At 36.3% G+C, this 16,034-nt stretch overlaps 1 protein-coding gene across 1 annotated transcript; it reads right to left on the bottom strand.

Moving 5' to 3' along the window:
* Positions 1 to 3,645: 3,645 nt before the first annotated feature.
* Positions 3,646 to 14,026, bottom strand: LOC100367553 (neuronal acetylcholine receptor subunit alpha-10-like). The gene is made up of 8 exons (XM_078006455.2): positions 13,994 to 14,026; positions 13,875 to 13,968; positions 13,603 to 13,742; positions 7,947 to 7,991; positions 6,269 to 6,378; positions 5,673 to 5,875; positions 4,745 to 5,071; positions 3,646 to 4,439 (listed from the first exon to the last, which is right to left on the bottom strand). The coding sequence occupies exons 1-8, from the start codon at positions 14,024 to 14,026 to the stop codon at positions 3,871 to 3,873; spliced, it is 1,521 nt and encodes a 506-aa protein (XP_077862581.1). The 3' UTR covers positions 3,646 to 3,870.
* Between the last annotated feature and the right edge of the window lie 2,008 nt (positions 14,027 to 16,034).

Genomic DNA, 16,034 nt, shown 5'->3' with positions numbered 1-16,034 from the left:
CCATAGTACCTTATTCTGAGATTATTCTGCCTTTGTTTTCACCGTGATGGTTGCTAGGCGGTGACAATACCCGGATGTCCGCTTGAGAATACTATGAAATGACAAACATATTTGAGACGCAGACAAAAACTGGCAAAAATAAAATGTACGCGATATTCGATCGTCTTGTGAAACAACAAATGTATTCATATTCCGAACATACTAGATAGATACCCGGCCAGTTGTTGTTTTACAAATTATTAAAAATGTTGCTATTTCAATCAGTTGTATAGCTGTGAACTTGAACCTGTTGCCAGAATTTGCGTAGCCTGGCAACAGGTTCAAGTTCACAGCTATACAACTGATTGAAATGCAATGTCTTTGTGCAAATGCAAAATCGTTTTAATTTTACTAGTAATCATTATTATTATTGTATTTTTCTTTTACCGTGATCGATGCATTGAGTTTTGTAAAGTCTTGTCAGTGTGCTGTGCATTGAAGACATCGCAATTTTAGAGCGGACGTTAACGTAGACGTAATGGTGGACACCACAATGACAACGTGAAGTGGCAATGGTGAAGACTGGAATTCTTGCATGAATTTGTCAATGAAGTAAGAATCAACCAAAATAAGTTCTAATAAAACAAAGTACAGTCTTGCAAAATGTCTAAAGCTGGTACAGCGGCGTGTCACAGATTGTCTCTTATTATCTCAACAGACGATTATCGGAAATTGTTATTCATGGTCCTAAAATTGCCGCAACACAGTTGTATGACACAGAGAACATTAAAAAGCACATGGTATACCCCTCCTGTTTTTTGTTTAACAAAGCGTAAAAATGGAGAACCCCCGTCAATTTTGGAATATATAGGTTTCGCTGAGCCGGAGTCGAATGGTTCAACATTAAACGAAAGAGTTCCGTGACAGTTTGAGGCAGTCTCGAGCAGAGGATATCCTGTCGCTCAGTATTAACACAATCAAAATAGTTATACGAAATAGAAAATCGACAAGAATGAACAATCTGTACACTTCAGTGCTATCGTCATCATCTTTTTAGGGTCACGTGTTCACATTGAAACCTCTTTTTTTGGAGATGCAGCAGCAGTAATGTAAATTTCAAGTTGTAAATTAAATCTTAATATCTCAATGTTTATCGCATCTTGAACGTAGTTTAGTTAGTCAAAGACCAGCCTAGATGTTATATGCAGTGGATAATATTTGGTAATCGTCGTGCTAAGCCGAAGACTCTGGAACATTCAACTGCGGTCTTTTCTTTGATTAATGTCTTGAATGTGAATTCGAAAGTTCGAGATGCGAGATTACGTTCCAACAGCGATGCGATCACCAGATTTATCCCAAAACGATCGCATATTGCACCTGAGTGCGTATTGGGATATCTGTTGTACTTTGTGACTCGATGCAAGTAAACAATAATACGGCATTGTTACGCGTCGATTTTCAAACAAGAACAACTTCATGCCATAGTACCTGAACAGAAAAATAACCAAAAATAGTCTATTGTAAACATATTTGGTAAAATGTATTTTTTTTAAATGGGTTACATAATCTACTGGAAAAAGTGAGATGCTGCATTGTTTGAGATACGGAAATCGAGTTACGAAAACATCTAGTTACGCCCATATTTTGGAAACAATTCCCACTTTTGCGAAACCATGCCCAAATTGTAACTGAGCTTCGAGTTACGGCCAACATTGTCAGCCAGCATTGTCTTGTTTAATGTTTCCCGTAACTCGAATAATAACCAAACTTACGGGCAATGTGGAACTTTGGTGTTTCATTGGTTTAAATTTGAAATTGATGTGAGTTATTTTTACAGGACCGCGATCACATTTCACAGTGACACACTTGTTTTTTCCCAGAAAGATGAAATTTTTAAGATCCAGAAATAATTTTATTTCGATGTGGTCAAAGTATCATAAATGGAATAGGATGTGATCACATTATCCTCATTAGGTAAGGCGAGAACGATAAAAATTGCATTAAAACGCATAACCCGGTGAGAGCGTGACCCATTGACACGTGATACTAGTCGTTTGGTGGCGCACTACGTCTCAAAAAACTTTCAAGTCACGGCATTGCTGATGATAAATCATTACACAAACATTGATAGAATAAAGTCTATAGCGAGACTGTGGTTATTACAAAGACAGTTAGAGATTGACATTTCATTTGAAATAAAAGACAAACCTTAAAGTAAAATTATAAACAATGAGACAAATGCCGATAGGATAAAAGGCAAGGGTTTGGCACCGCGACGGTTACCGCCTAAATGATGACAACCATCGCATGAGTTGATTTAAGTCGGATTTACGTTCCACGCATATCACGTGATAAGAAGCATGTGCAGACTGAGGTATAAGCTCAATTCAAACAAACTCATCAGGGCGAGTTTATCTCAAACCCGTTTCAATACTAGTCATCATACATTTAAAAAAAAAACTAAAAACTAAAAATACATTACAAACAAAACAAAAAACAAACAAAAATACATAAAATGTATTAATTATTTACAAATAATAAAAATAAATGCTCAAAAAAACCGGATTCGAACATTTACTCTGATCAACTTCTCGATGAAAAGTAAATACAAATGTCGACTGAATATTCTTGGAAGCTAGTTTCAAAAAATAGTGCAACTATCGATATTTGTATTTAAATTATGGATTATACAAATAAAATGACGTAATCCTTCTGATTGCCAGTGAGTTAGCGGCTCTCAAAACCCCACAGCTTGCCATCGAATGCACCTTTTCAATTATCCGCGCCCCGTGTGACGTCAACATGACGTAACAATTTTCTTAAAATTGACGACACATTTGTACCACGAAAGGGCGTGACTTTAATCAACGATGTGTTGCGTGGCTTATTTATATCGATGAATTTATATGTCTATGTAAATAATTCATAATAAAATAAATGTTAAATATATATTCAAGTCCATGTCTGAACTTTCTCGATCTAAATAATAAATGGTTAGGCTTGAAAATAGTTAAATAAAATACAATATAAATTGAAAATGAAACCAAATATTAAAAACAAACATACACACATATCGCTTTTGATCATTAAAACATACATCTGGTCGTCGACCGATTTCTTCAATCAGCTGAGTAAGACCTATTGTCAGTTACATCCATGCGCATGCTCTATAATCCTGAAACACTCCGATGAGACTGCGACATACAGGTCTCATGCCACAAATCAACCAATGGCTGCTCCCTGTTTGAGGGCTTGATCACCTGGGTCAAAGGTGCGACCAACATGTGGTCTTTTGTTTACTACTTAGCGACTGTTAACCTGTGAGTTTATTCTGTGTGTATTTGGATGTTCTAATCTTGGTGTTTTTCCAGTGATTTCTTTAGGGGCAATCAAATCCAAGAATTGCAAAAGTTTGAGCTGGCCAACATGTGGTTGATTACTGGCATGTTGGTTTTTCATTTTTGGGCCATGTTTTTTAACTTTGTTCAACATTTTCATATAGCAATCTCGTCACATGTTAACATTGTCGTGTATGGAGTTTCAATTAGAGGTATGAGCCCTACAGCATTCCCATCATCGCACAGTCTCTTGTAAAAAGGACGTTCACTCGAATTTAAACTGAACCAACTTTACAAACACGACATACTATAGATGACAAACTCGGTATTTGTAAATCTGTAGTGGTTTGATATCTATTTCACATGGTCGTGAACTTGAACAGTACAGTATTTCAAGTGATAACGCAAACCTATACGCGTTTAACACAGACATGAACATTGTTGTAAAGAAAAACAGCAAATAATCCAAACCACATTGTGTATCCATCTCATCGCGTTACCGTGGCAATGCATTCCCAGTTCAGCGCCGTGTGTGTGGCGCAACGCGGTGGTTCTACGACTGATACTGCAGCTGAATACATATAATTAGAATGGTAGAAAGAGAACCACAAAAGTAAACTATTACAAAAATCCTGTCCAACATCATAGCACACAATCTCCATTCATTTTGGAGTTCTTCTGCTTTGTTTTTCCATTCATAGTACGTGGACACTCGTCGGAACTCTGCCAACAAATGATGAAGAATGGGATTCTCCTCGCACAACGTCGGTGCATTGGTCCGCTCTTTCCGCTTAGTACCTGAGCGCACAGATCCATTCTGGCTGCTACGTCCAAATATGGGGCTATCACTACCCTCCAAACGGCGCACAATATTACATATACCTGCCTCGACGTTAAGTTTATGAGACATCCCGAAAACATCTTTTCGTGGAAGCTTTGCCCTGGCTTTTTTGATCTCGCTACTATCAATGCCAAAACACCTCCCAACTCGACCGAATACTAATTTTTTTAACCATTTAGGCATTTGGCTTCCTTCGGGACTTCTGTAATGGACGTTGAGTACGGCAACGGACATCGCCAACGATAAGGTCACGGTCACCATGGTACTTGCATAGTATTGTCCTAAAATAAGAATTGCAAAGAAAAAAAAAAAAACTTATCAGTGTACGGGAAATTTCCGAAGCTTGTTGAGCATATACATCCACGAATCTTGTGACTGTCATTTCTCTAAATATTATAAGTTGAGCGAGTAGTATAGTAGTAGTATAATCGTATACAGTAGTATAATCACACATATTCTGAGTGAAATTGTATGTATGTTGCGTGTGTATGTTACGTCACCCATGATTTAGCTAATTTATTGAATGCATCTGCCATTAACAACGAACGATGTACAAGGTAGACCCATAAAAACAAAGTAAACATACCTATGACTGGAACGACGCTAGAGGGAGGCATTGTCTCTGCCACGAGCAACAAGAACACGGTAAGCGACAACAACACTGTTATTGCCAGACTGATTTTCTCCCCGGATTCAGGCGGGAGAAAAAAAGTCAATATAGTAACCGCAGATATAAGTCCACAGGGCATAATGAGATTGAAGACATAATACAAAGAACGGCGTCTAAGATGTATGTAATACGTCACATCCGTGTAAGGAATGCCAGGAGCGTCTGGGTAGTACTGTATATTATTGATTGTTTCGACGCCTGTCATGTCCCATTCGCCGTCACTGATAAACACAGACTTGTCACCTGTGAAAAAACATATTTTGATAAATCCAAACTGTTTTCTCACGCAACATCTCGCGTGACATCGTGCAAATATTTTTGTATTGCTAATGTTATAAACTATGACTGAACTTCCACGTTACAACATATCTTAAACATGTTATCAATTAATAAACCAATGACGATAACATTACATTGATATCAATATCCAGGAAATAAGTGCACACAATAGGCATAAAACAGTGAATAACAGGAATGTTAATAAAAAGCGACAAAGGTTGAATTCCCGCAATTTTTCTGAATATAATATTATTATACTGACGATTTTTAATTGTTACATCGCTGAAAACATCGTCGTAGATAACTGTTTCTAACGTTTCTGACATAAACATCACTTGGAGATAACTCCAGTTTAAAATGTCATGCGAGTCTCTTGCCTACCCCTTGTCACATTCGCTATAGTTTGCATTGAAATGCAACAGACAGTTTACTCAAGAGACCATTAGAGTTTATTTATAATGTACAAGTGGTCTATTATTTTCCTTATACACACACATTAAGTTCCGTCATAATATGAAATAATATATACAAGCAATAGCAGTTCATTTAAAGTACACATACTTACCCCCACCCGTTACATTCACTTCGGTTCCTTCGTGTTGCCAAGGGCCGAATTTTAGACGGCATTGTTGATTATCAAACGGAAAATATGTGACGTCAATCATACAGTGACTAATCATAATGACGGGAGATGCCCACATGACGTCACCATTGTGGTAGACCACAGCGATTTTGTCTCGTAGAAAATTTATATACTTGTCATCGGCACTGAAACGGGTAAAATAATATTAAATTGAAGGGTAGAATCTTCATCATTATAAATTGACATAATTATCACCAACGCACGCGCGGGATTGAGTTCCAAGCGACGATAGCAACATACGTTAAAACGCAAAGGCTCATGGATAGACGCGTGCTTGTTAAACAATGACACGCTAAGGCCATCTGACGCATGCGCAGGTGACGACTCCCCCGCTTTAACTTCCAACATCAATGCCACTTTTGGGTGGGAACAGTTGCATTTCTCTCTCAACTCCCTCCCCATCCACAGCAGAGTCTAAAATAGCTTGAATCATTTCTTCAAAAGTTCACGCACACACAAACAAAGATGGCGTATTAAATCACACAGTGTGCGAGAATTCTGCCTTTCGCGTTACTTACTTGTCGTAAAGGACAACGTCGGGCATCCACATAATATCGGAGGGCAATTTAATATTTTCAATGCCGCCATAGTCTGTGGTATTCCAAGTAAGGTACTCGTCAATCCATCTCTGAAAGTTGTACAAAAAAAATAAACGAATTTAAATCGCAATACAAATCAATTCTCATTGCAAAATATGTAATTGTATACATCTATGTTTACATAACATAATGCAATTAACATACATGTCCTCATTAATCAATAACCTATGTGGGAAGGGTGAATCAACAACGTCGTACTTGATCTTTACTTTATCGATTTTTCCTCAGTTATGTAATTTATTCTTTCTCCTTTCATTCTTCCACCAATAGCTACATAATTATTTATTTATTATCGTATGTATAACTGATGGCGATCCGTACCCTACAAGCAGATTTGCTGCTTCCATGGGCCATTACAACTCAAATAATCTGTTTTAGTATTTTAGTAGTTTTTTTTTTTTTTGTAATGTATTATTTCAATATGAGTTGTGAGATAAATAATCATAATAGTGAAGTAAACACGTCAGTCATGGCGGATCCATCATTCATCACGTGGTAATAGAAAATAAACTACCGTGTTTATTTAAACGGAAACATGTATATTTTTAATGGTTGGTGCAATGACGTAATGATGGGAGTGTTCACGCTGGGGATATGTTATAAAATGAGTGTATATCGGTTTATTATATTCCTAGACGCATCATGTTAATCTGTAATGTCAAATAATTGTAATGATATTTAGCTGGAACACTTGTCTAGGCTATAGCTAATATTATACAATTATTATACACGGTAGCTATGACAACAAGGGAAAAGAATATAAACTCAGTGTCACTAAAATTATAAATGCCGGGTGTGTTGAGTAGGTCAGTAGTCTAACAACTTTTTATTCTGCATATCAACGTCGTATTATTCAGTTGTAATCAATATTTCACTGGTGGTTATTGGGTAACGAGGTACTGCTGACCTCCGTATTCACGATACTAGCATTTGACAGAAGTAATTTCCGGCTGTGTGCGCTGGTCGATGTAAGATTAAGGGTTGAGGCGACGACGAATATTATTATTTTGACGTTTTTGTGTAATATACATATGGGAAATATTTATCTTGAGTTTGTGAAGCGAGCTCTCAATTTTCACATGTAAGTACATATATAACTGAAATTGTTGGAAAATGAGGTCATATCCGGTTTTATCACGGCATTTCTATCGCTGTTTCCACGCGCCCTGTCACGCACCCGATATAAAGCGTCGTCGTATTCGCCCATGAATTTATAAATCTTTGTAGAAATAAATTACACTTAATTGATTAATTTTAAATTTTAATGTTGACCTTTCGACACGGTTTAGCGGATTAAGACAACGGTGAGCGCACGTCGCATAAGTCACGCGACGAACGCAGGCTGACGTTTTTTTTTTAAATTGACACGTAAATTAGACTATACCATGTTGCTAAAGAGGTGTCACCGTATGTTCAATGCATCCGTGTCGCAGAACAATTTTCCCAAAGGAATATCTACGGCATTTTGATGACTAATACCGTGTAGTGTTTTTCCTATCCAGTAACCGAAACCTTAACTACATTAAATATGAATGCATAACTACATATTGGCAGAGCTGGGATTTGATCTACGTCACAGTACAGTGACCTGGCTTACCAATGTCAGCCATGCGTTGATCTTCAGGGTTTGTTTCTTTTCATCCTGTCAGAAAGAGATAAAAAAATCACAAACTGAGTGGAAATATAGAAAAAAACTTACTCATAAAGCTTGAACACTAAATTGGGGAGCTATTATAAAAATCACATCAAAAAACAAATATTAAAGCGATTAATGTAACTTCCACTGACGGCAATTCTCGTTTGGCGTACTAAAGAAAACACTGCCGTACCACACGGCTATCCGCATTCATGTGCACGTGAGTAAAACGTATCACAGGGCACGCCCATACTGCACAGATACACTACAAGGTATTATAACAACTACGAATACAATTGCAGCAATATCGGAGATGTAATCCAAATTTAAACAAAATATACTATCAAATAGATACTTTGATACTTTGAATTCCTAATTGACACCTGTTTGTTAGTTACATATATTTTTATGGGACACCCACTCCTACACTTCGTGATTCAAACAGAGGTCAGATTTGTTCTTCGACGCAGAAGAAACGAACAGCAATGAAACACTACTAAATACACACGTATATAGATATAGATATGTATGTGTATTTTTCCATCAAAGTAGCATCAAATATAGACCCAACTTTTACATTCCATGTATTTCTATAAACTGTATTTACAGTATATTTTCCTCACCCCCAAATCTTCAAGACATCTTTACAGAACAAGTAGCATCATAAATCTAATTACTGATTGCGCTGACAGTGACCAGACACGATCACGATGCAGATCACGATGAAAGCAGTGCCTGGTGGTGATGTAAGTTGTATGTTACATTTTACAAAGATAACCCGTCGTGTGCATGCTATTACATGGATGTCAGCGTGGGAATATCAAAGTAATTTAATTGGAAACGTAATAATGCATCTGTCAGCATTGCATCACGAGGCGATATGGGAAGGTAATCACTGTTCGAACCCCAAGGACATACACTGGGTATATAAGAACTTCTCGTGAAGCACATTGTCTATGTCCATAGCAATATAAGATTCTGTTATAGGAGCACATTCGACACTTTTTCACATGTTTCACAACAAAATACAAACAATGATTTTTCAGGAAGTAAAATCCCACATGTATGTGTGTAATATAGTGCTGTTATTTTTTCATTGTGACATCTTATATGGATTATGTACAATATAATCGTGCGAGTCCATTGTTTGTTAGTTATCCATTGTTGCCCTGCGCAAATATTTATCAAACGTTTTTTCTTTTAGTCATGACGGAGTTTCAAATTGGGTTCGATATAATTGAATGAACACGTTCAACATTTTCCATTATATTACGAGCCATTATTAGGGACAGTTAATGGGACATTGCCGGGAAAATGTCCTCGTATAAACAACTTGTACAACTTGGAATGTCTACCATCTAGAACGAGAAAGATTAATATTACAAAAATCATTTAACGTGTCATTCACAGTAATTACCTTCAAAAAGCAGAAATGAATGAAAGTGATCGTCCTCATTACAAACGACAGGATTTACTGTTAGGTATTTATCATTGCTCATCGGAATACAGTAGCAGTAGCACATGGTAACAATCTCATGTCGACATGCGTGTCGGTTTATTGCGATATGGTATACTAAGTATCGTCTGCGTGTCTCCATCAACACAAACAATGTGGAATTCGAGTAAATGCAGCATAGCAAATCATAAAAAGTTTTTTTTTTTTTTTTTTTTTTTTTTTTTTTTTTAAATCATAAAAAGTTGTTCAGAGTTGTCCAGTTGTCGGTTTCAATCCGATTGGAAGGTATTTAAATTGAATAGAGACAACTGTGGATTCAGTACATGATTTCAAAGTTAATTGCTAATGGGGTCGCCTGATAAAAGACACATTAAGCCTATGAACAATACATAGATATATCCGATATTATACTGGAATGTGGGAAATGTCCATCACTTATAACATTCTTGCTTCTGCCATTGCATGACAGTGTACTGTGATATGTTACACAGACCAAACATTTCGGGAAATGGTCTGCGCCACATTTGTTCGTTTGTTTGTTGTTGGCTATTTAACAGATATAAAAATCACCTGACGACTTAACGGAAAGTTGATAGCAAATCAAGTATTTGAATATATAATCAGTTGGACTGGACACACTACTGAAATCTTATTAACATTAACATTAACGATATACTATTAACATCATTACATAATAATACTTTTTATCGTATGAGTTTCTTAAATTAATTAGTATAACTCATCATATGATCTATCGAGAAATGTGCATTTTCTTTATCCTACTTACAAATTTATTCAAATATTTTTACTATTTTTGTACAAAATATTTTTCCCGAGTCAAACTTGTTAGCGACAGCATAAACGATTACTATATGTTGCTGGTGTCGAATTGTGTTGTGTCATGTAGGAATGAACTATGAATCTGTGTTTGCTTCATGTCGATCGGGAGGTGGCGGTCTCTTAGTTTCATCGTACCGTGCAAGAGAATCTAAGGCATCCCATGTCGACAGTGCAATATATGCACCATGCTTATCATTTCATATTATCCATTCTGAGTGCGTGACCAGTATTTGGACAGGTTTAATTAGTAATAGCTTGTGATATTAGACAAAGAACACGATACACATACAGGACCAGGCTTGATGACAGACACGAATAAGGCACTTTTCAGAAATATATGTTGTTGACACTTGTAGTATTTCATCGCATCATATGATTATATACCTCATTTTCAGAATATGGGTGGTATCCCACGTACTATGAATAAATTTTATTAGCGATTTAATTTTAGGTAATTTAAAACGTGATGTCGCTTATAGCTCTGTCTTGAAATACACAATAGAACCCAGCGAATATATATACCATTGCAACTTACTATTATTACAAGCGATGTATATAGCATCTGGCGACATGCCAACACCACAAAGTTATACAAAAATAATTGCTAATATCTAACATTCAGATCTAGGTTGAAAAAATGTAAAAGATAAATCATATAACAATGTTATAACGAAGAGCTGCCCTTGACAGCAGATGGCTAAACCTGAAGTCAAGAACCTTTGATCTTTCAAGATTTCATAGGATTCTAGAAGCAATCTCAGAAGAATTGCAGTAGTGCCAGTGACAGATAAATACACCCATTACTGTTTACATTGTGTACGTTTGATCTATTGCAGATATGTCAAGATTACCCACCGTGACACAGGCAAGATTTGGAGATGATCAATGTGGAATGGTGATATTTCTGTATGATATTCTAAAGACGTGTTGCCAAAATACCATTACACGTCGCAAGGGAAAATAAACATCTCCTACTCGACGAAGTTATTCCAGATTAGTTTTCCCCGTTGTACTTGACCAAATACACGAAGTGCAAGCTATTCTAAAGATTCACTGGACAAACTCTTTTATCATAATATACTTATTCAAAAACACATTCAAAAGTTTAATTGGGGCGAAAACATTTATAAACATGTTTCTCGTTAAGAAGTACAAAAACATTCAGTGTACAAACCATTCATAATGCATTTGTTTAGAATCCAACTACTTGTCAGACTATATGGTACCAGAACTCTCACGTTTACGAAACAAGAGATTAGCACTATTGCACATTACACTATTTGTCACTTCTACCTTCGCAAGTGTCAGTGTTGAACTATGTTTATTGTTTTTAGGCTTCGATTTCCCCGTATCAGTCATCTGACGTTATTGTACGTGCACAATATTGATGCACAGAGAAAACAACCAAACGCCACGACGAGTAAACTAAGAACCTATACAACTTTAACAGCTGTGTATTTCCGATTATCACGGGTACACGTACAGAAACATACCACGGAGTAGTACATATAATTGAGGTCATCTATCATGAGATATCGATCAGAGATGTCAAAGTAGTGTATATTTCTACCCTATTCCATCACTATGTGTGCAATATATAGTTTAACGAGTTTTGAGGAACAGTTTAGATTACTGGAAACACCTTTACTCGGATTCACCCTTCAGGTTTTGTCATAAATGTTGATGTCGTAAGGTTTTATATCGATAAAATCTAAGTGTCCTGATTGAATTGGTAGACACATTGTTAGCTTCCAATAGGTATGTGTCCTCATGTCGTTGTCTTACATCAGAATAATGTAAATTTTATTTTAACAATATCATTTGATGGTGTTATTTTTTGTATTATGAACCCCAGACCGATGAGCAATATAATCTATCCCATATAAGATTTTACGACAATAATTTATTTTCTCTATATGTTCTAGGTATGTTATTTTCTGTTAACTGCAAGTATTTTTAAAGCGTACATTCCACAAATAAGTTTTCTGTGACGAATATTCTCCATTGTCCAGTCTGTATTCACGAGAGACCATTCAGTAAACGAAGGCCTATTCGCATAGCCATTCAATCCGATGGCGTTCAAGGTAGTACAAATCATTATTTAACCAATAAAATGAGCGCATTTGTACAAAGTCTTTTTCCCAGTGTTTTTCTCGCGATTTGAACCATTCAATATGACCTGGAAACTTGTAACAAAGCAACCACTATCAACTGATTTAGTGTCATTTAATGTTAATTTTATAATACAATTATGTAGTTTTCGAACAGATTAGCAGTGGCATCCTAGATTAAGTTTTTACCATGTTGCAAGTTTTGTTACACGTTGCGTAACTGCCTGTAGGGGGCAGGTGAATTGTCCTTTTGCGGAAGACCACTCCCAGGGCAAGATAACAACATAACATGTGTCACAATCACGTTGATTTGCTATAACAATATGATATATTGAAAGTAGATATCCTGTCATTCCCATTCCACGCATTACGTAGATAAACATAGCTACAATGTAATTAACTTTCAAGAACAAACTTAGCCTCACATAGCCACCAATGTCTACTGATTCCACAATTAATATAATTCAGTGCAGAATACATAATCTTCAGTTAATTTCTAATTACCCATCCATATTCTCAACATTGTTCAGTTCATGCTATCTCGCACATTTGGAAAGTCTGAATTAAACGCTATGAGTACGTCGTTTATATGTAATGTCATATATAGCCGAGGTGTCTACCAGAATCCTGCGATCTTTCGACTGTAAGATTTATCATGTGTGGTAATAGGGCAGCTGTCTTCTAACGAACATCACCAAGTGTACACATTTTCCACACCATAAATAATCACACAGAAGGCAAGACGTCACACCGACACGCATTAGTATCGTTATGGGAATCAATCATTTTGGTGACTTATATAACACGTATTACTAGAGCAGGTACTGGGAAATAAGTTGATATAATGGCCCTTATAGACGAATCCATATAATTCATCTGGTTAAAACGTGAATTCAAAACATGTAAACACATATTTGGATGTCCATCTTACTGTGTTTGGAAACAATAAGAACAGTTCTTCTATCAGAATTTTTTTTCCAGATATTATTTTTTTTACCACGAAATTTTGTTATTCTTTGGCCACACCTAGAAAAGTGAAATATACACGGAAATAAAGTTATATGGAGTCTACGAGTTCGGGGTTATTCCAAACTTTTCCAACCTTTCCAATCCAATCTGTGTTTCACGCTCACTACAGCCTTGTAAATGTATGTGACAATTTTGAAATACAAATCTGAGAATTATTATATAATATCTTGAAAAATCTTACCATTTCAATGATTTGTGACAGGAAAAACTCGACATGTACGTTGGTAACTGTGGTAGATTCTTTGACAGGTCTTACTAATGGGCTGTAAATTTCAAACAGGTCTTCTATCAGTTTGTAATGGTAAAGACTACCCCTCACTTCTGTAAAAAAAAAATCAAAGAAAATTGCGTAAAAGTTGCTGAACATGTAAGTATTATATTATGAAATCCAGTATTTTGTGAACGCGCGATCGATCGGAGATCAATTCACAAATTCCGGTTTCCGAACTTTACCTGCAATAAATTCGGACGACTGCCATGTCAACACTTGCACGGACTGTCCAGTACTGGCGTTTACTGAATCAAACTCTTCTATGTAATGCTGTATCTATAATGTGTTATAATTAACCTACATACGGTGGCAGATATGTGGTAGTTATCGACATCTCCATACAATGGGGTATAAATCACATTAAATATAAGGTCCTTGCAAGACATTCGCTAAACGTTCGACGTCGTCTGGTGACAACCGGCAGAACGCCAAAATACCTAATTGAGAATGACGTAACAGTTGTCCTGACAAAAATTACAAAGTACTAAGTGAATGTTTATATTCGTTACAAAACAGATAATAACTTATATATTACTCTGATCTTTTCATGTTTATTTGATTTGAAACATCATTTAATTCAATTCTCAAATAAAATTAGACATGGCTTAAGGGATTGCTGGATAATTATTATAGGACTTTATCTGGCGTGATTCTAATAGTACGCATCATTGTAATTTAAAATTTTCAACACAAGAAAAGCACGTATGGTTTGTATCCACACAAAAGGCAATAAGAGGTACTATTATCATGAAACAACTCTAATATATTACTAGGACAGTGGCGTATTTCATACACACACTATGATGTATTCAGTGAACACCCTCATTCATAAAATGTCACATTATCTCAAAACACTATCATATGTTTTTATTGAATCCATGATAGGATGTTACTGTCATTACTGTTGCATTTGTCCTTGAGCGAATCACGTTGCAGACATACACACACATGGCCTGCAGCATGAAGTGTACATATACAGAGACAATTTCCGTAACTCTGGGTTAGATGTGCTTACTAAAATGCTATCGCTATCACAGTATTGAGATACCACCTCACTAAAAATGTCGTAGGACAGCCCTACGTGATAATATGAATTTAGAGAAGAAATTGTATTGAGTCGTCATAAGGAAACTGAATTGGACTTTGTCGATTCATTGAAAAGAACGCATGAAATACCCATATAATCAAATGTTACTAGTATTTTCACAAGGAAACGTGTGGCATTCACTATGATAGTCACTATAGAGAGAGTTCAAGGTGATGGTATGTCATCTGAGTCACTGTTGAAAAGTTTACTTGTGTTATTGGTGTGCCATCTGTTAGTCACTGTAGAGAGAGTTCAATGTGTTATAACAGTATGTCATCTGAGATTTCATTATATGTGCTATTGGCATGCTATCTGAGTTCACTGTATGGTATTAGTAAGACCCTGGGCTAAAAATCGGTTCTCTTCGATCATAAAAGCCAAGGATCGACAATTCTACTGACTGAGCTGTGAGGGAATGTCCCATGATTACACATGCACGTATCAGCACGTCACTTCAATGTACACAAAATGGCTACAAAATACGCTATTTTCAGCCATACAATATGTAAATTTGAACAGGTAGTGAAATCGATCAGGGATTTCTAGAAATGTCTCAATCGTCGCATCGTCGATTTCGGTAAAAGGGGTACAATTTTAAGAATAAACACCAATCAGCAGGAATGAATCTGAAATATATTAAAACCCGTAGCTTAAAATGTGCAAATATTTCAAGAAATATTGTGATTTAAAATAGATTTCCGAGGCTGTCTTCACATGATGCAAGTTGAGAGTACAACTTCCCCCGTCACTATTTAGAAACAGGACAGTTTTTGAATAACAATAGCCTGGTTTCCAGGTCGACGAGTTGTGCGAATAGATAGTAACTCTACTTAATGAGTTAAGCAGGTGATTTGATTGAAAGCAACATGTAGTTCACGATATACATGAATACATTTCTACAGGACATTGGCCATTTCGCATACACACACGATATGAATAGACTCAATCCTCGGTAGAGCTGCCGAAAAAAAAACATCTGACATTCGCCAAATTCTCAATATTACTTCATTAGTGTACAACAACTTTGATGCTTCCGGCTTGTTTTGGGTCAAGGTTCTATTATTAAAATAAGAGGCATGGCCTCGGACCTTTACTGGAGATTCGACCCTAATCAGGCTGTTTACCACCATTAGCGCCCTTTAATTATCAGAAAGAACAAGAATTACATAAATAAGTATGTATGTGAACAACATTCAAACATATATAATATTGTGGTCGGGCAAATTCACCGGGCATGAATGCAACAAAAATTGTC

Source organism: Saccoglossus kowalevskii, chromosome 10 (assembly GCF_978046115.1).
Source record: "Saccoglossus kowalevskii chromosome 10, keSacKowa6.1, whole genome shotgun sequence".
Classification (NCBI taxonomy): domain Eukaryota; kingdom Metazoa; phylum Hemichordata; class Enteropneusta; family Harrimaniidae; genus Saccoglossus; species Saccoglossus kowalevskii.
The sequence above is the reverse complement of the archived record's forward strand: the minus strand, read 5'-3'. Positions and strand labels throughout refer to the sequence as shown.

Coding starts and splice junctions, on each gene's coding strand:
- LOC100367553 (XM_078006455.2), bottom strand. CDS start 14,026: ATGTCGATAACTACCACATATCTGCCACCGTAT. Junction 6,379..7,946: donor TCAACGCATGGCTGACATTG/GTAAGCCAGGTC, acceptor TACAACTTTCAG/AGATGGATTGACGAGTACCT. Junction 5,876..6,268: donor GACGTTGTCCTTTACGACAA/GTAAGTAACGCG, acceptor TACCCGTTTCAG/TGCCGATGACAAGTATATAA.